Genomic DNA, 20,942 nt, shown 5'->3' on the forward strand with positions numbered 1-20,942 from the left:
AGTGTGTCCCAGGAGGCTCAGAGCAGTTACAGAAAAGAGAAGTGGGCATTCAAGAGTTTATAAAGACAAAACGAGGGCTGAAAATAGTACTAGATCCATGACATTCCGCAGCTTGGATTGAGAACCAGTTTATTCTTGCTGGGTGCTGTTCACAAACAGGCTACAGAGCATCTCACATTTGAGCACATTTCTGAAAAAGGCGAAATGGTGTTGGAATGAATAAATCATCTGTCTTTTCCTCAGGAATTTTAAGACTCTCTCTGGCAGCATCACGTTCCTAGAAGCAATCATTTGTGAATACTGATATGGAAAAACACAAATGCATCTGGAAAGTGGGCCTGTTCCTTATTCTTTATCAATTGCTTCAGTGAATTTCTGAAAATACTAATTTTATATGTTTACATAATTTCTATATTGCATTCCCCTACAACTTACAATGAAAACACTCAGAGGTGAATACTGAACTTAGTAAGAAACCAGTTTATGACCAATTGTAGTCTTTACACTTGCTTCAGTGGCTAATGCAGAAACAAAATTTCATAGCATTTTCCCTGAAATTCATCAAAAATCTTTCAAGGGAGGGAAATTTTTCTTTGTAAAATTGTTCTGAAATATATTACGAAAAAAAGAATCGAAAACTTTGATAAAAAATGCCTCAGTATTGAAATGAACTGATAAGTATTTTCAGATTAATATGTGGAAAAATATGTCTTAAAAGTTACCTTAAAAAGTACATTAAAAAAATACTTTTTTCTCATACCTCTTATAGGTTTTAAAGAAGCCTAAATGTTGCTTCAGAACAAGTCAAGCATAACTTAAACATAGCAGGACATTCAGAGGATTGTCTTGGCCAACAAGGAAAGCCAACTATGCTTATTGCATAGTGCTTCTTTGGCACCTTCCTGATGCTGGGGATGAGAAGTGTGTGACACAGGAATGCTATGTGTAATGGACTTGCTAGGAAAGGTCACTCTGAGCGCTCTCTGCTAGAAGAGCCAAACAGCTGCTCCTACAAACTCCGTGCAGGATGGGTTCTGCTCCTTGGACTTGGTGGCATTACTGGTGGCTTTCCTGCTGGACGGTCTGCACACCCACCCCAAAGGAACGCTCTTTAGCATCCTTTGTTTCTGCTGTCTCGAAATGATGGCTGAGGATGCTTTCACCTCCAGAGGAAAACCTGAATTTTACTAGTCTTTGCAAATCTGATTCTGCAGGAGGAAAGAAAGGAGGGGAAAAAGACGAAGTTTCTCTATCTGATTTGACCCTATTGCTATTGTATTTCTAAGAGAAGTGTCACATAACTTGAAGTACTCGGTTACATTATGAAATGTGGGCCACTTATTCGTATGTTCAGCCAAGAAAAGCAAGGAAATAAACACATTCCCAAAGCTTCCATTCGGCATTCCGGCTGTGAGCGTTCCCGAGGCACAGCTGCCCACCCGCCGGCAGGGGGCGCCAAGGCGCTGGGAGCCGTCCCGCCGCTCCCTCGGGATCGCCCCGCGCTGTCGTGTCCGCCCCGCCGCCTTCCAAGAGTTTTTCTTCCCGTGTCTCTCCCGCCTCCTTCCCGTCCAAGCCAATGGCAGGAGGCTGTCCTCACCCTTCCGGAGCCCCCCCGCAGTCGCGTCGGGTAGCAACGATGGACGCTGAGGTGCAGCAGGTGGGCGCCACCGCCGTCCCGCCCCGGCCGAGGGAGGGAGGGAGGGATGGGGGCGGCCGGCGAGCCGCAGGAGGGGCCGGGGGAGCCGGGCAGGAGTGCGGCCGGGCCGGGCTGGGACGGGACGGTGCGGTGGGCGCGGTATCCCCGGGGCCGTCCCGGCTCGAAGCGTTGGCACCGGTGACCCGCGGCCGCTTCCCCGCAGGCGCTGCTCAATTACTACTGCCAGGAGGGGCGCTTCCAGCACGCCCGGGCCGCGGCGGACGAGGCGCTGGCGCGGCTGGGCGGGGACCCCGTGCTCCTCTTCTACCGGGCCTACGGCGCGCTGAGGACAGGTAATGGGGCGGGCCCGTTCCTCCCGAGACGCTGGGCTTCCTTGCCTCGCCTCCCAAAGCTCAGCCGCTAGTCTGCTGCGCAGGGAAAAGCGATGTTTACGGAGTCTGAATGTATTCCATGTTGAGTAAATTACCTGTTGAGTAAATTACCAGTGTGTTATTATCTGTCACCGCTCCTCCTTAGTTTGAGTGAAAGTGATCTGGACAGCATCGTACCAAAGTGAGAAATAACAATTTTTTTTTTTTTTTTCATGGTTACATCAACGTGGGTCAGGTAAGTGGGTTCCTTAGAGGGAATTTGAGCCCTGCCCAAATACATACTGCATTTGATTAGAAAGTCACTAGTGTTTCCCAGCTAATAGCTCTTCCTTTCAAAGCAGATGTGTCTAATTTTGTTGTCTCCTCTGTCTCAGGGAAACTGACAGCTAATACCTATTGGGGGATCTTTGTGTAAATTATACTGTTCTGAGAAATTTATTTAGCTACATGTGTATTTCAAGGATGTCACAAAATATTAACAAGTAACTCAACATGGAGGAGGGCTGAGACTAGTCTAGGAAGGTGTTCTGGTTTTGAGGTAGTGTGTTTGTTCCCAAACTCCCAGATGTTCTTGTTTGTGTAAGAATCCTGTCATTTTTCAAGATACTGTCTATTCTGCTGATGTTCAAAATATTTGCACAAACAAGGTAAAAATCCTGGCTATATAAAGAAACAGGAACAAAAAGAGCTGCTCAATGCCCTGTATAAAACAAGTAAGAAATATGATTTTCATCTTTATCACAGTTGGCAGAACTAGCACACAATTCTTTTCAAGTTCTTTGCATTGAGGTGCTATTTTCTTTCCTGTATCTGTTTGAAAGATGTGCACAAACAAGTGGATATAGGCATAATGAACAAAAGGCATGGAAGAAAAAAATAGAAGAGAAAATTTAAGTCAAACTGATGTTTGATGAGGATATTCTTTGTCTTGAAAAGTGTTATAGCTTATTCTGTGCTTGTTTTCACTAGGTGATGTCCAAGAAAGTATTCGACAGTTGGAGTCTATTAAAAACAAACAGGAGGTGTCACTTTGTACAATGATGGCTCTGATTTATGCCCACAAAAAGAGCCCTAATCCAGGTATGCTCATTAAGACATGCTGTTTCATGTTTTAAACAGCTGTGTTTGAAGGCCTGAGAGTTGTAGGCTAATTCTGCCTAAGTTAAAAAGGTTTGCTCTGGCTTTGCATTTGACATAGGATCTATTACTGAATTGAGTGATGCTTACCAAGATTGTAAACAAAACTCTGAAGCATAAGAGTGAATGTTAAAATAAAGCACCCATACCCACACACAAAATCTGACTTACCTCCTATGATGAAAAATCTTTGAAGGAAAAAAGAAATTGAATCAAGCTTCCTCTGTTTGTTGTTCTCTCATGTCTAGTATTGATACTTCTGAGCAGAACTGCAACTTGAACAGTCTTTAAAGCCACGCCATTTCTATCTTTCAAGTTATCCTGACCATACAAATGGAGAAAAGAATTTTGTGAATTTTGGTATTCCTTTCTCCCACCTAAAAGCTGGGGTGATTTTGTTAGGAATTACATTCTCAAAGTAAGAGTTGGTTTATCAGGTACATTGAGTGGTTGTTAAACTTTTGCTGCAGTCTTTCTCACTGTGCAGATTTATAACTGCTATTGACAGTTAAGCAATATGATGTGAAACAGCTCTGACTAATGGCATCACTCTTAACTTGAGTCCCTGAGGATTAATACTGCAGGACAGCAAAATTATCCTGGATCTCAAGACTCTCTGAGAGTGAGAGCCTTTCCCTCATTCATTAGGTGGGTCACCATGTCATCGCAGGAGATCAGGTTGGCCAGGCAGGGCCTGCCTTTCCCAGTGCCTGGCTGGGCCTGATCCCCTGGGTGTCGTGTAGGTGCTGTGTGATGGCACTCAGTAGTCTGATCCATGACCTTCCCTGACACCAAGGTCAGGCTGACAAGCTGATCTTTCTTCCTGCCCTTCTTATAGGTGGACATCACACTAGCTAACCACCAGTCATTTGGGACTTCCCACTTCTGGGGCCTCCCCATCAATCATGTTGACGGGAACCCTTTTCTGCCTTTTCCATCTGTAGCTGATAAATATTACTAATTGGGTGGGATTGCCTGCATGTTTATCAAGGTACAATAGAGAAAACAGTGTTTGCTTTGGTAGCCCTTGGCTTATGTGCTGCTCCTTTGTAATATCTTGAGAGGCTATCAACAAGAGCTCTGAACAAAACCTTTTCAGATCGAGATGCTATTCTAGAGCTGGATGCAAGACTGAAGGAACAACGTAAAACAGCAGGACAGCAGGCTCTGTACTATGCTGGCTTGTTTTTGTGGCATCTTGGTCGTGAGGACAAAGCCCGTGAATATGTTGATAGAATGATCAAAGTTTCTGGTGGTGGTAAAGAGGTAACTGGTTTTTACCTTTCTTTAATGTAAAAGATTAATAGGCAGTAATGCTGTTAGGAGGTTATTCTGAACTATTTTGTGTTCTAGTACTTTCTTTCTTAATGTCATAAGTTCATTTGACACAGCTGAGTAAACTGCCATAATGATTTTTTTGTCGACTAATATTCATTTTCACTTAATAAATAATAGATAATGGCTTAATAAATGAAAAGAAATCACTTAATAAATGGAAATAATATGCAGTTAAGCATGTATTGCTACTTGATACCAAGCCGCATAATTCCTAGCAAAAAAATAAGCATCTGGATCTGAAGGCTCAAAAATACCCGAAGGATTTGGGTTTTAAATTTTCAGCTGTTGTTAAAGGCAAAATTTGCCTAGGTTTTTACTGAAATAAGTGTTGTATATAGCATTGTCTTTGGCATTTATATATAGAGATCACAATTCATTAGAATCTTGTATCTCTAAAGAGATTTCTGAAAACTTATTAACGTTATTTTTTTAAGGCGGGTGTCAGCTTCAGTTCAAGGAGAGAAACATGAAAAACTGGGGGTATTTTTTGTTGTCAAACATCTTTGAGGCAGAGCTGTTAACATTGAAGCCATAATTATACAGTAGTATTAAACAAAAATGTTCCTCCTCTGTGTGGTTCAGTACTTGTTCAGTTCGTAATGGTTGATCTATTACAAATTAAAATCTGCAACTATTCTAAACATTATTTGCTGAAATTATGATTTAAGTAATGGCTTAGCTTTTAAACTAACAGTGATTATTAATTTAAATAGGTAGTTATTTTAAATAACAACTAATTTATTGGCTAATTTATGCTAATGTAGAAATAACTCATAGTAGTGGAGAAATAATGAAGGACATCACAAAGCAATAATACGGTAATTCCTAAAAAGACTAAGGATAGTTCATTTTGGTGAAACAGCAGTATTTATGACTTTGCTTATTGAAACAATAGTTGTTTGTTTTTGTTTGCTAGTTTTTGTTATTAGGAAATACTGTTTGGATATATTGCTTAGTATGAAGTATTTCTAGCTGATGTATCTAAAAATATTTGAAGTAATTAATTTTTTTACAGACACATGCATACAGATGAAAAAGTACATTAGTATTTAAATATATATAAAAAAATCTAAGTTCACTTATGATTAGCTTTTTTTCTAGTTTCACAATACAAAATTATGTTTATATGTTTACTTCGATTTTTTGAAACATGGTTCACAGTGTTTAAACTTGGTCAAATAGGATTTGCTTAGTGTATACTTTTTTGATGCAATACTTTATGTACTCCTTATATGGAAATACAACACCTGCCTTTATTTTAAAAAATGATCAAGTATATAAAGTTTAGCTGGTTTCCATTGCATAACAAAATCATGACCCTGATTGTTAGCAATTACAAAATATGGCTCTCTACTAACCTTTGAGTTTTAAATACAGAACTCATTTCTTTAATTTTATGTTCTAAAGAAGCTAGTGATTTTTTGTATTTTAAATATATGTTTTGATGGCAATTATAATTTGATTAAATAGTTCAGGACTTCAAAATAGGTTTTATTCACTTAAGCTATAATTAATGTTTGAAACACATAAGAGAAATAAATTTCATTCATTGCAAGTAATAAGTTCTTCAAGGAAAAGACACATTGCACCTTTTAAAAGTTTGGGTGTTCTTTTAATAATACTTTTGAGGATTTGAGAAATGTCAAGAATTTTGTCTTTTACATACATGTTTTTAGTCAGGAAGTAGAAGAAAAACCTCAATTTTCTCACTTCTTTCAGCACAGTATGTTTCTCAGTGTCTCATATAAGCATTATCTTAAGAAAACATTGTGCAGAAATGTTACAGAAAATATTCTGTCTAATGTGATCATTTCTGTGAGTTTTTGTTCTGACTGCTGAATATGTTAGACTTGTTTGTTGCCATTGATGTTATTTCCTATTTCTGTAAGTAAATGCACTATTTTATTAATTTAACTCTGGAATAAATTACTGAAGTTTAGGTTATGCTAAAGGGTGGTTATAATTATGTCTCTGAAGTAGTTATAAGTCCTTTATTTAGGTTATTTCTGCTTATTGTATCTTGTGTAATTTTCTATTACCTGGTTAGCAAAGAATTCCAATTTGTATTTTGTTCACAGGGGTTAATTTTGAAAGCATGGCTTGATCTCACCTGTGGGAAAGAAACTCACATTAAAAAAGCTCTGAAATACTTTGATGAAGCACTGCAGGAAGGCAATGATGTTTTTGCACTGCTTGGTAAAGTAAGTTTAGTTCATTATTTTAAATCTTCGTAGATGTCATATTAGTCTTGTAGAGTGATCAGAGAGATGCTGAGAAGAGTAGTGCATAATGAGTTTGTCCAAGGAATAGAAATACAGCTCAGACCCTGTAGGTACTTTAGGGTTCTTTAGACACCAATGTAAAAATAAAGGTATAGATTAAATACAATCAATCTAAACTTATATTGTGGTTATGATTTTGCTATGCTTGCAAGAAAACCTTTCTATTCATGTATTTATATATACAAAATGAGTTTCAAATCACTTGAAAATTTAAAAATGTGTGGTCTCTTCCTTTTTGCATGGGACACCTATGCACATTACAGAATTGCTGTGTGCCAGAAAATAGTAGTTAAACACTATAGTGAGATTTTTTTTTTTTTAATAGTGTTAACACTCCTTTTAAGTTGTCATTAGTTTGTTTCATGTGTTCATTTGTGTTCATAGAATCATCAATGATTATATTTCATTAAAGGAGTGGCATGAATTATTTTCTTTACGCGTTTTCTGTTTCAGAGCGTATTACTTTATATCGCAGACATTGTTACTCATTAACATGATGTTTGTTTAGCATTCTTAAGCTAAATGTAGAAAAATTGTTCAGTGAATATTAGAAGAATATCCTGAATTCAGGAGAGTGTGCACAATAGTATTTGGTTAGGTGTGTGTGCTTGGCTGCATGTGGAGCACTGAATTAGATTAGCAGTATATGTCGAATGTAGTTACTGTAATGAAGTTTCAGACAGGCAGCTATCTCACTAGGGCTTAAGAAATTAACTCTCAGAAGCTACTGTGTTTCCACCATTTCTGTCTTAAAAAGATGAAATAAAATGACACACATACAGTCACCTGGAATATGGTAAGTAAATTCAAAGCATCAAAGCAAAACAGGGTCTAAGTCCTAAATTTATTTCTAGTTGAATTTATTTAAATCTGTGATACTTGACTTCTGAAGTAGTTTTGTATTTGTAATACCCTGCAAATCACATTGCAGTTAGAAAATTGTTAATTCTGGCAACAATAGTTACCTGCTCAGTGTGGGTTTTTACATACCCCTCAGGGCTTGAATAAATGTTTTATCAGTGGGTTGTGTTAAATATCCTAAAATTGTGGGATACTTCATACAAAGTTATTTGAAACCTAATAAAACAATTTTACTCTTCAGCTGTCTGTCTTTTTCTTGCTTGCAACTGACTAGTAAGTTGTAAATACTGCAGTTACCTTTGTTAGAGAGTGCTTACCACACACACCAGGCTTTACACGTCATCCTTTGCTATTTGAATGTTGCAATGTGTCTAGTTGTCTGTCTCCCTAGCTCTTTTTCCTGATTTCTGTATGAAAGAACTTCTGGATCTTCCCACCTGTGTGAGTGTACAGGCTTTTGATATGGCTTCTTTTCCTTCCATTAGGCACAGTATTTTGAGGTTCGACAGAATTATTCAGGAGCTCTGGAAATTGTGAACCAGATAATTGCAAACTTCCCGAACTTCATTCCTGCTTTCATAAAGAAAATGAAGCTACAACTAGCCTTGCAGGACTGGGAGCAGACAATTGAAACAGCACATAGGTTGAGTATGAAGTAGCACACTACTAAATTATTTTCTTGCCATGTTTACACTCTAAGGACACTTTGAAACAAAAGTAGATAGGTTTCCATTCATCGTTAATGAATCTGAATTACTTGCATCAGTTTTTTTTAAATAGATTTCAAGTGAATTAAGTTTTATTAGAACCCAGCCTTGCAATTCTGTGAGGATACTACGTCAATACATGAATCCGTTTTGGATGGAAGAGGGTCTTTTTTCATATAGGCATGAAATAAGAGCTGTGCTTTCATTTTGATCCATGATGTAAAATGACTGCGAAATACAAGTTATTCCATTCCTGGTTTAGGATAAAATAGATGATTGAGCAAGGGTTTGGTTTGGTTTCTTTACATTCACCTTTTGTTTGGCTTTAGACTATTGCAGAAAGACCCCCTCAATTTAGAAGCCATAAGAATGGAGGCTCTGCATCATCTGTGCAGGGAAGGAAATATATCTGAGGTGAGTCTTTTTATTAGCAGAACGTTGAGCAAAACATAGTGCATGTGGCATCTAGCTCCTACAAAGGCTATCTTCTTTATGTATTCTCCTCATATACTTTGTCTGGTCATGTGCTGCACTGATCTGCAGGAGGTATATTCACCTATTCTGATTTGAATGGCTACTCCAGCTTATTGCTGGGGTGTTTTCTGGATGCCAAGGAAAAGATAATTTTTAACCTCCATCTTTCCAGAGAACAGGTGTCAAGCCAAACAGAAATGTGATCTGGACAGTTAACTGAGTCATGTTGATTTGAATCATTGAAGTGATCTTTTTTGTTTTACTGCTCTTTTGATAAATTCATAAGTTATTGTAAGCCTTCCATTATTTTTAAATCTTTTATTAATTGAAATAAGGGAAATAATGAGGTCTTGTAGTGATAGATTTTTGGGAAGTAGGTCACATTTGTTACACCTGTGTTTTGTTCACCATTTTTTGACAATTACTGTGGGGTTTTTTCAGCTCTAAGAATCCTATGCTACTTTTCCTTCCACTCCCAAAATCCATTGTTTTGCACAGGCATATATGCATGTATTTTGTATGTACGATGCTTGTGCCATTTTTAAGGAAGTTTTAAAATAGTTGATCTAAATTGGCAGCAAAAATTCATTCTATATTTTTTCTCATTATGCAAAAATACTGGTATAATTTACGTGAAAATTTAGCAAAAAAAATGTTCTCATTGTGTTGTAGGTGTTTTCAAGTTCTAGAAGAAAAGGTATTGACTTTGTTTAACACATTTTCAGTTATTACAAAGAACTCAGTCATTAGTCTACTTATAATCAAATTTAAGTCTAATGCACAATCATGGGAAGTATGGAGAAGTAGTGAGAATTGCTCACTTCACTCCAGGGAAGCCATCCGAAAGGAACCTTGCTGGACACAGTAGAATGTTAAGTGAAGATTCTGGGGTAAAATGTCACATGTAACTAAGAGCCATGTTTAGGGAAAAATTTCAAGGCCTGTTTGATTTACACATTTCAGGTGCCTGCATCTAAAATCATATTAAAAAAACCTGTGTACCTTATTACTGTATGCCCTGAAAATCCCCTTATGTGTTTTGAGAAGCTAATGTTAAAAGTCTGAGCACTTGGAAGTGCTTTGCTTTTGAGCATGCATGTCTTTATTACACTGAAGCCCCAACAGGATTCACGGATCGAATTCCTCAGACTATCTTGCTTTATGGGACTCCTCTGTTACATCAGACTTAGCTCAAGTCTTTCACCTTTTTAGAGCATGGATAAATGACACATGGTCTGCTTTATTGTCACTTTACTACCCCAAAGTATTTTCTTAGGAATTCTCAAGTCTAACTCCTTGCCCTGAAAACCTCTGAATTTGTATTTCAAGGTATTAGTGCATAGTAAAAATGTGGTTAGTTTTTAGTGAAAATTGTTCAATTGTCCTAATCTGTTAATTGTTTCTATTACTTATTATATTATTTCTTTTTCTCCAAGGCTTCAGCAAGACTGGGAGACCTAATTAAGGCACTGGATAGATTAGAGCCACGTAATTCTGAGCTATTCTGCAAAATGGCTTTAGCTTTCAGTAGAACAGTGAGTATGCTTTTTTTTTTTTTCTTAAGCAGCATACAGCTATCTATATATCCTGGGTTTGTTCTATTTTTTGGTAGGCAAATGTTAAATGTTTACTAAAAAGTAGAAAATTGTGGACAGTTGAAATAGATTAACTCTTGTAGCCTTGGTAACCGCATTTTTCAAGCCTTATATTCAGTATGAATTGCAATGCTTAATCCATCTCCTTTCAAGAATGGTTTTACTGTTTGCTTTTAAGTGAGAAACAGTGAAAATACTCTCAAATGTTCACCTACCATATTCTTACTGTAGGAAACGGATAAGGTTAATCACATAACCTTGGAAGTGAAGGTTTCTTTAAGCTCTGTATTTGTCAAAAATTGCTGTAAGGAAGCATTCAAAGCAACTGTTCCTTATTGTATGGTATTATATATTTATGTTTGAATCCATCCCACTTTAATGTCACAATTTTTATAGACTTACTACAGACTAGTTTATTCTTACATGAGATGTTGTCTCAACTGATCTGGCTACATTCAGTGTGTTTGTCTAATTGAATCCGAAAACTAAGAAAAACTTAAGGCTTAAAGATTGTTCTTACCATTAGTGTGGCCGGAACCAGCTCATCCTTCAACATACACAGACATTAGTTGAAAAAGCATTTGATTTGGCATCTGACAATGCAGAATTTGCTACTGAACTTGGCTACCAAATGATTTTACAAGGGAAAGTGAAAGAAGCTCTAAAATGGTACAAGACTGCTATGACACTTGATGAAACAAGTGTTTCTGCACTAACTGGTAAGGTCTTACACTTCCTTTTGATTTTTTACTGGACAATGCTTTTTTGATCAAATTTTCCTATTACTGGTAGTAGGAAAATCTAGAACTATTAGAACAGGAGCACTAGGTTGTATTTTCAGATTCATGGTGTGCTTTCTTCCTTGTAGCCAGTGTCTCCTTACTGGATATGCCTTTTGGTCTTCCTTTTTGAAAAATGAATCTTTTCTCTTCTAAATTAGAGCTCTCAAAGTAATAGTAGGAACAGACATTTTGCTGTATTTTACTTATTTTTTTATTTTATTTCTATAGTGCTTGGGAACTGGAGAACTCTTAGGCACTACAAAAATAAGAAAACCAAGGGCAGGTGATAGAACAAGCTGTCCGTGTCGTCGTTTGTGTCCAAATTAGATTGAAAACCATAATCAAGTCAAAACATCATACTTTGGATGTATGTGTCACATCCAAAAAAACCCCACTTTATAATAAGTCCCATTTGTGTCAAAAAAATTGAGAGTAAATATGTCATATTTGCTTGAGAGATTTCTCCCTGTATTTTTTTTTCTCCTTGACTATGCCATGGCCTTAATATTAAAACTTTAGATGGCAGGAGTGGTTTGTGTGTGCGCTTGAGGTTGTTTTCCTTCTTGTAGTTCTTCTGAATTTAGAGGCCAGACTTTATGGTGCTTCTGCTTAGTCTAGAACCACTTGAAGATTTACTATTTCTAAATGCTTTATAGCATATTAATGTATCAATCATGTATCATCTACCCATGGTTTTCCTGAGTATGCAAAATTTGCATTACCATAAGTCTCAATCTGTTCTTTCTTTTCATGTCACTGCTTTGTGAAGAGGTTGAGAGAAAAAGTTAATTCTGGAAAAGAAAGCATGTGCTTGACTAGGAAGATGAAATGGCAGTGAAATCTTCCCATGTGTTACAGGAATTATCCGTTGTCAGCTAATACAAGGTCAATTAGAAGATGCGGAGCAGCAGTTGGAGTTTCTTAATGAAATTCAACAGTCCATTGGGAAATCTGAGGTAGGAGACATCTTTCTTCATTGAGATACTTTGATTACAATCTGAACTGTGGCCTTCTATGACGTGTTCTGTATTTCAGTCACTTGAGTAGAGCATTCTTAATGGACTACTGTTAAGTCTAAGTTTCTGTTTTTCTTCCTACTTAAGTTAATGTGTTGCTTAACTTTGCAACACAAGGCTGTTTGCTTGCAGAGCAAAAATATCATCACTTTCTAGCTGTGTTTGTTCTCTGAAGATGTTTGAAATGTGAAGGAGGGACAAATATTAATTATTTTCAGGATTTTGTGATCAGACAAATGTAAAGGTTCTTGCACAAATTAAAGGAATGAATTGGTAGAATAATCATCAAGTGTCCTTTACAACATACTAAATGTCTTACAATATCCCTAAATACAAAGAAGAAGTGGCTAACATTAATAATTATGTAGTATTTTATGAGTAACAGATAAATGTATCTGGAATATGCAGAATGTTTGGGGTTTTGTGTTTTTGTTTCTTTTCTGTAGGAATTATCTTTCTTGCATGCAGTCCTAGCTATGAAAAAACATAAGAGACAAGAAGAAGTTATTGCTTTATTGAATGATGTTCTGGATACTCACTTTTCATCTTTGCATGGATTTCCTCTTGGCGTGGAATATTTTGAGAAACTAAACCCTGATTTCTTGCTAGAAATTATTAAAGAATATCTTAATTTTTGCCCAGCACAGGTAAGCAGCTGTAGATGACATCTGTTTAAGAATGGGAATTACTTCATTTTGAGATCAGTTAATCATGAAGCAAAGGATTAGAAAATTTTCCCTCTTAAAATGTGAATTTATTTGAAGTAAGAGTACATTTTAAGATATTACACCACTGTTTAGTCAAAGTAACGATAAAAATACATGTTTTGTGATGTGAGCAAGTGGCAGTAATGACATCTGAGGAAACTTGGGATATTTATTCCATGCACTCTGTAGTTGTACCGTCTTAGTATCTCTTAGGAAACTGTAATGATACAGTGGATAGAGCTATCTCATTGTGAAACTGGGATGTTCATACTGACCACTCTGAGGAAACTTGGGATATTTATTCCATGCACTCTGTAGTTGTACTGTCTTAGTATCTCTTAGGAAACTGTAATGATACAGTGGATAGAGCTATCTCATTGTGAAACTGGGATGTTCATACTGACCACTCTATTCATGATATTTTTGTTGGCTTAGGATATCTTTTCAATGTACATAAATTCCTTCTTTTGTGTGTTGGTAAAAATCAGTGGAATACTGCCTTTTTATATTATTGTTAATAATATTATTACTGTTGAAAAATCTCACTTGCTTAGGAGGCTTAATTTTCTGTGGCTGAATTTGTGTGCTCTAGTTTTGGCAATGAAGGCACGTAGAACTTAATAAATTGAATGGGGAACTGACATCTTTAAGGCAGAAGAAACACATTTAAAGTTTCTTTAAATAGTGTCTTCCTTAAATAGATTATTCTTCTGAAATAGCTGGGAGCTGACTTCTGTTATCCTGTCATTATTTCTAGCCTAATTATAGACCCTTTCCATAAATATGTTTATGTAGAGTTTTAAAATCTTAACAGGAAAACAAGTAGCTTTCCGTTGCTATGAACTGCCTCACTGTCTATAAGAAAATGATAATGTTTGAAAGTCTAAAACATCAGTAGCAGTGACATTTTCATGTCACAGATGGAGATGATAAGAAGTGTCATTCTGTGAGGGACTTTCTCATCTGAAGACCTCCCTGGGATACGTTCCAGAAGTACTGAATGGCAATGATGGGTTTTAATTTGGAATTAAAACTGCTTTTCTGAATTGTTGTTCATAAAAAGATTTTTAGAAGAAAAGACAGGCTTTTGCTGAAGTTTCCTTTATCTCTTTATTGCAAAAAGGACTGTCTGGTGTTTGAAAGTGAAGAGTTAGCTAGGTGGTGGAGGCTTCCACTTTGGTATTGGAGATCGCTGCTTCTCCAGGACACCCGTCCTGTGGAAATACTGTTTGTGGACAGAATGATGTTTAGGTTGCCTTTTCCTCTTTTAATGTATAAACCAGTTAGCAACTAGCTAAAGTAATAGAAGGAAATGAATAATGTTTATAATAAAGAGCAACTAAAACGTGGTATGTTGTACTAGCAGTTTGCATGAAAGTAGGTATTTTTCAGCAGCTGTTTTCAGTTTGTTGCTAGCAATATGGTTATGTTCTGTGGTGTGGGATGAGGGTAGGCATGACAGGACCAGAACCTTTTCTTCCCAATCTTCTCATCATTCATTTCAGCTTCAGCTTTCTTGTAATTGAATTTATGGTACTGCTGTGTTGAATGAGTTGACCTGGTAATTCAGAATGTTTATGGCCTGACTCTTCTGCTTATGTCAGGTCTAAAGTGTTTTGTGACCCTTGAAGTCTCTGAGACTGTCTTATGTTCCTGCTGATATCAAGCAGTTGCCCCCTTAAATTTCAAAGAGATTTTTTTTTTCTATTGTTTCACAATGACAGCTGCTTGGACTGAATGAAATAACAAGGCTTTGCTAATGCTCATTTGAGTTTACAGTGAAGCTCAGACTTAAAATGAAATCTAAATCTAAAACCTGTTGACTCAAATGCTGGTTTTTATTAGTTTGTTGGGGTTCTTTTTGTATTGCTTACTTGTTTTTTTGCTCCTAGCTTACGAGTCCTGGGCAGTCTCCTTCACCCCTTCTCAAGCACTGTGCTTCAGTTCTTGAAACTGTTGTAAAAACTGTGCCCGGTCTTCAACAAGCTGTCTTTTTAATTGCAAAAGTGAGGTACTTGTCAGGTAATAGTTATATGAATGGTTAGTTAACCGCCTCTAGTTTATTTAATATAAAAAATTAATTTCATACTTGTGACACATAATGAATATTTCTTTCACTGCAGAACAATATGTTACAGCTAAGTGAAGAACATTTGCACTTCCCTTTTTTGTCATTTATATAAGAGTATCTTAATGGTACAGACATATAAATATTGTATTTTTTAATCTATTTCTTCCCAAAAAGTTAATTTATTGAATGATTTACAGATGGAACAATGGGAAAATATCATAACCTTTGACCTGCTTTTGATTTCATGTCATAACCTTAAAATACTTTGTATGAGTTTATTCACTAGATGCTGACATTTATTTAAAAAAAAATAGGTGAATAAAAATGCTACATATATAACCTCTGTATTTCATATCAACTGCTTTTTCACTTTCCCTTCCTTTCCCCACTTCCTAGGGGATATTGAAGCAGCCCAAAATAATCTACATTACTGTCTGGAAAGGAACCCTTCTTATGCAGATGCACACTTACTGATGGCCCAGGTGTATTTGGCTCAAAACAATACCAAACTATGTTCTCAGTCCTTAGAACTTTGTCTAAGCTATAATTTTGAGGTGAGTTGAACAAAAGAATCAAATCATTTTATTCAGTCAGTCATCTGAAGGTGTATGGTTTTGTATGTAATAATTTTCAGCTCAACTTTGTATAACTCTTCCACTACAAATTTAATGTCTAAATGTTTATATGAATGTGGTATCTGAATATTTATCAAAGAAATGACGATGAGGACAAAACTAACACCTCACTAATTTTACTTTATGTGTCTTATACATGGCTTTATGGGATTTTTGATTTGTTGACATCAGTGGAACTTTATGTAGGATTAGTAGAGAGTTGGGAACACTGTACACACACCCCAAATTAGGTCTGAGTTGTGCCCAAGTGTCTTGAGACCACTTACCTGAAAATTACCATTTCTTTGCAAGCGTGTCCCATCTTGCTTTCTTCCTCCAGGTGATACAAGAATGCTGAAGGTTAATTAGGTACCTAATTGAGGTCCTTGCTATTTCACAGAGCTATATTTTCCTTACAGACTTCTATTTTCATGTGAAGTATGTTTTATAAAGGTGAAGAATGGCATGCAGGACTTGTGCCAAATAATGATTGTATACTTCTTTCAGTCAATAGCCTGGTGAAGTGTGCAGACAGCAGCATGGGAGACACTCAGAATACTTAAAATTCAGTCTAGTCTGAAATAAAGCAGCAGTGACTGTTTTTCTATCCCAAAGTCTCATCCCTTGTAATAGTTTTTCTTTGTAATTAAAAACTTACTAAATTACTACTTTGCGTATTCTGAAAATTCTTATATTTTCATCATTAAATTTCTGAAATTGAATTTGTGTATATTTGGAGGAAAAAAGAAACCAAAGTCAATATTAAAACAAATCTTGCAAGGGGTATGAATACTTCACATCAAGTAAAATTTAGAAACTCTTTATATTTTTTTAGGTGAGAGAACATCCTTTGTATCACTTAATTAAGGCCCAAACCCAAAAGAAGGTGGGAGAAATATCAGAAGCTATTAAAACCTTACAGATGGCAAGGAATTTGCCTGGAATGAGAAAACCTACAGCTTTCTCAAAAACAAAAGGAAAAAGTATTGAAATTGATGCAAGTGATCGTGTGTCTGTGTTCCTAGAGTTGGTAGAAGCTCATCGTTTGAATGGAGAACCGGTAAGATGGCAAGCTTGTTAAAATACAAAACACACCTGAAAACAATTCCCTCTTCCCATTCCCATTTCTATTAGTTCAGAATAGAAAGCCATCACTTCTTTTACCAAGAGGATTTACTTAGTGAAATTTCCAGCATGTGAATATCTGATTTGAGAACTTAAGTACAGCAGGGGAAAAAAAACCTCCTTGCAGGTGCTCAGTTTTGAGACTACATAAACCATTTCATACTGTTGATGTTCATTTGCTGGGATGTAGATCCCTGTTTTGTTGTCAGAATGCTATTAGCAGTAGTTTGGGTCGCATCTTTGTGTAGCAGCATCCCCACTATCAGCTGTGTCTGGATAAGCAGTAGGACACTACGTATGTGTAAGAATATAAGAGAAGCCATACAGTCCTGTGGTTTGGAGGCCAGCCTGCTCAAAGCAGGAGCTGTTAGAGCAAAGTGCTAAAGACATTCTCTAGTTGAAGTTGTATATATGCAACGCAAATGTAATTTTCTCTACTAAAACTTTTTTTAGTAGTCTGTATCACAGGAGTTATATTTAAAGAATCAAAAACATTATAGCAAAACAAGTGGGTACTATGGTCTGGATTTTTTGTGATTTTTTTGGTTGGTTTGCATAATGCCTATGTCTTCATGAGGTCTTTACTTTTGGCTGTTCAACAACAGGAACTAAGTTAATTCTATTGTTTTTATCATTTGCAGCATGAAGCTGCTATAGTCATCCAAGATGCCATTAATGAATTTTCTGGAACTCCTGAGGAACTAAGAGTTGTGATTGCAAATGCAGATCTGGCAATTGCTCAAGGAGATGTGGAACATGCCTTGACTATGCTCCGAAATATTACACCTGAACAGCCTTATTTCGTACAAGCTAAAGAAAAAATGGCAGATATTTATCTCCAGTATAGGAAAGATAAGAAGTTATATGCCGCCTGCTATAGGTAAAAGTTTGTGGTATGCATAAATAGTTGCCTAGATGTTTACTGATAGCATGATGAACTCATTTTTTCTTTCTACTGCAATAAATAAGAAATATTTAGTGACATGAATTCATTTGAGTAAATGTGGTAACTTTTAAAATGATAATTGGAAGTCTTACTTTGAAAAGATATTTCAGATTTTTTTTTTTTTATTTATTTTCAGAAATAAAAACTAAAATCTGCAGAGGATAAAATTGTTGTGCCCTTCTCTTGTTTAGATACCAGTATTGACATGTTAAATACTGAGCAAGTTTTGTCTTCTGTTTCCAGTGACCTAGTAGAAAAACTGCCAAGTGCTCATACTTTGCTTCTTCTTGGTGATGCATACATGAATATTCAAGAGGTAAGTGCTTGCTAGAGGTGAATGGAATATTTGAGTCATTTGTTGACTTTGTCTAGTTGAAACGTTGTGTCATGCTGACTCTTACTGATTGGTGTTTGTCAAACAGAAACTGCTTTAGGATGTAAAATAATATAAAAAATATTGACTACTACGTAGCTGTTTAAATTAAAAGAAAAACTGTTGAAAATACATTTCTTCTATAAGCTTACTTGGTGAAAGTCAAGGAGGGAATGTTTTCTAGAAGAGCACTGTCTCATAAGACTAACAGAGTGAGAGGTAAATTAAAATCACAAAGAAACAGGAGATGTTTAGAAGTGTTCTGAAACTTTGAATAATTCTAGGTAACTTAGTTCTCATGCTGATGGCTTTACTTAAATTTTTAAATTATGTAGTTCCTATACATTTTTTGCATCCTTCACTATCTTGATGAACTGGAAATACTATTTAGTGTTGGCAGAAGACAATGTAGTCAAGTGGATATAGGAATTTGTAGGCTACACATTTAAATTCATATGTTGAAAAAATAGATTGAGTTAGGACATGCAACTGATAGTTTAGATTACTAGTTTGGAGATCTGTAGGTAATTAATGGTTGTTTGTATATTAATGTTTGCATGTAGTTTTCTCCTTAATGGAGAATTATCACGCAAAGTAGAATTTGTTTGATCTGCTGTCGCGTGGCTAGAGGAGAAAAACGGATGGTGATCCAACAGTAATGTGTTTGCCTCTTTGTTAACTAGTGCAGATAGTAGTAGAGAAATTGCAGTGAAAAAAAAAAACGAAATTTATTCAAACTCATTTGTTTGCCAAGTTCTCTCCATGGTTTTTTTTAGCATGAAAATGTTGATTTACACGGGCTTTAGACTTCCTGCAGTTTTATAGTCACCATTCTTCTCTCAGAAGTACTGGAGCGTATGAATCAGTAGTGCTTGGCAGTCATTCCTGGAGTTGTTACCAGATTTTGTTTTCTTCATACAGTTTTTATCTCAATCCTTGACTTACACATGTTTATATTTTACTGTTGAAGCCTGATGAAGCCATAGAAGTCTATGAACAGGCCTTGAAGAAAAATCCAAAAGATCCATCTTTAGCAAGTAAAATTGGAAAAGCCCTAATCAAAACACATAACTACTCAAAGGTATTCTATAAGTACTGTATTAGGTTATTGACTACTGTGTTAACATGTGGGCTTTGCTTGACAGGTTGGGTAAAATATTATATTTCAGAGTGCTAAAACAGACATTGTATCCTGAAAGTAAGTTTGTAGATTCCCTTCAGAGCATCTGGCCAAAGGCACAGTTGGTGGATCCATGCATTGGTGGATTCAAATCTGTTGAATTGTAGTTCTGGTGACTTGCAGTGGGTTTGGGCCTGCACTCAAAACGATGTTTTATTATTCTCCATTGGAAAAAGTAAAGAAAATTCTAAACAACATGTCATTAAGTACCTAAGTAACAAGGTTGTTGTCTTTAAGATTTGTCTTCAAATTATACACAAATTCTTGCTTCTTCCTTCAAGGCAATCGGTTACTATGAGGCTGCAGTGAGAAATGGTCAACAAAACTTCCTTTGCTATGATTTGGCTGAGCTTTTAATGAAACTGAAGCAGTACGAACAGGCAGAAAAAGTACTTCAGCAAGCTTTAGATCATGAGCCTGGTAGGACTGTTACTAATTCACAGGAAAACATACAATTTCTACTGTTATTTGTGTTTTCTGCATGATTCTAAGACGGAAACGAGTTCATGTGCACTTTATTTGCAGTGGTTTAATTACATTTATTAACCTTTGTGGCTATCTGAATAGAGAAACAGTATTGTTAGTAGTCCATTCTGTAAGTTTTTCTCATGTCACTGTATCACTTCCATGCTTTGCAGGAGCATGTTGCTTTTCCATCTTGTTTACTTCTTACTGAAAAAAATCCTCTGATTTAACATTGTATTCCTGTCCTAGTTAAGCCTTTGAGGATCTGGCTAATTTAATAGTCATGCTCAAGACAGCTTGATTTTTCTAGTGTGGAAAAATAATTAGCAGTAAATACAGTTTGCCCCATGTACTTTAAAATCTTCTCTTCTGTCTTAAAATGAAACAAAGTCTTTTTTTAATGTCTTTTTTTTATGTCAGTTCCTTCAAGAGTAATGTTTGTTTAATGTCATTCTTACAGTTAATGAATTGTCTTCTCTGATGGAAGATGTACGTTACCAGGTACTTCTGGCAAAAATTTACAGCAAAATGGAGAAGATTGACAGAGCTATTGTTTCATTACAACAGGTAAAGGGGAAAACCAAAAAGTACCCATGAAAACTCAGTGTCCTTGTGTTTACCCCAGGTTCACTTTCATCCCATATTCTAATCATAATATTCGTGTGAATGTGGAAAATGAGTTTATGATAAAGCACCAGTGACTGCTGCGAAATGTGAAGTACGTAAGGCACTAAAAAGTCTGAGCTTTTTGCAAGCAGTGTTATCTGAGTTTTAGATCAGAATGCAGGCTTTTACTGCAAGCCTGGAGCCTTACTATGCCTTCATTTGTGTGTGGAGCATAGTTTTAGCATATCAGGTGAAAATTAAATTGGCCTTGAGGGCAGCTAGATTACATATCTTTAACTCAGCATTGAAAACCATTCACAGAGCAAAATGGAACAGCTTTCAATGGATACCTGTCGTTTTGTTGTACTGCTAAACAGCAGTATTAGTATTAAATAGCAATAATAAGATCTGTTCATTCTGGAGTTCAGTATTATCCCCTCAGACTGAGGCTTGAAAGAACAAAGTTGGAAGCTAGAGGTTTAATCCCTTAGAAAATGCTTTCTCAACAAAAAGGTTTAGCAAGAGGTCAGTACATTCTGTTCCGTTTATACCTCCACTGAAAGTGAAGGTAACAGAAATGGTAAGCCTTGGTAGCATCTTCTGACCAGCAAGACAAGTCTGCAGATTGGTTAGAA

The 20,942-nt window shown here is 36.3% G+C and overlaps 1 protein-coding gene across 4 annotated transcripts in view; it reads left to right on the top strand.

Annotated features, from left to right (window-relative positions):
- The first annotated feature begins 1,544 nt into the window (after nucleotides 1–1,544).
- The window catches only part of TTC21B (tetratricopeptide repeat domain 21B), a 37,045-nt gene continuing 17,647 nt past the window's right edge, over nucleotides 1,545–20,942 (top strand). For 2 of the 4 annotated variants that reach the window (XM_032114642.1, XM_032114640.1), the window contains exons 1-19: nucleotides 1,546–1,657; nucleotides 1,860–1,989; nucleotides 2,998–3,108; nucleotides 4,265–4,431; nucleotides 6,582–6,704; nucleotides 8,132–8,289; nucleotides 8,683–8,767; nucleotides 10,264–10,362; nucleotides 10,949–11,141; nucleotides 12,063–12,160; nucleotides 12,667–12,867; nucleotides 14,820–14,949; nucleotides 15,395–15,552; nucleotides 16,448–16,672; nucleotides 17,379–17,617; nucleotides 17,927–17,999; nucleotides 19,027–19,137; nucleotides 19,518–19,656; nucleotides 20,162–20,268. In XM_032114642.1, coding sequence (XP_031970533.1) covers nucleotides 1,577–1,657; nucleotides 1,860–1,989; nucleotides 2,998–3,108; nucleotides 4,265–4,431; nucleotides 6,582–6,704; nucleotides 8,132–8,289; nucleotides 8,683–8,767; nucleotides 10,264–10,362; nucleotides 10,949–11,141; nucleotides 12,063–12,160; nucleotides 12,667–12,867; nucleotides 14,820–14,949; nucleotides 15,395–15,552; nucleotides 16,448–16,672; nucleotides 17,379–17,617; nucleotides 17,927–17,999; nucleotides 19,027–19,137; nucleotides 19,518–19,656; nucleotides 20,162–20,268 — 2,628 coding nt within the window. In that variant the 5' untranslated portion in view covers nucleotides 1,546–1,576. Of the gene's footprint in view, nucleotides 1,658–1,859; nucleotides 1,990–2,997; nucleotides 3,109–4,264; nucleotides 4,432–6,581; nucleotides 6,705–8,131; nucleotides 8,290–8,682; nucleotides 8,768–10,263; nucleotides 10,363–10,948; nucleotides 11,142–12,062; nucleotides 12,161–12,666; nucleotides 12,868–14,819; nucleotides 14,950–15,394; nucleotides 15,553–16,447; nucleotides 16,673–17,378; nucleotides 17,618–17,926; nucleotides 18,000–19,026; nucleotides 19,138–19,517; nucleotides 19,657–20,161; nucleotides 20,269–20,942 lie in introns of all 4 variants that reach the window. The other 2 variants (XM_032114639.1, XM_032114641.1) reach the window with 2 other exon arrangements.

Source organism: Corvus moneduloides, chromosome 7 (genome assembly GCF_009650955.1).
Source record: "Corvus moneduloides isolate bCorMon1 chromosome 7, bCorMon1.pri, whole genome shotgun sequence".
Classification (NCBI taxonomy): domain Eukaryota; kingdom Metazoa; phylum Chordata; class Aves; order Passeriformes; family Corvidae; genus Corvus; species Corvus moneduloides.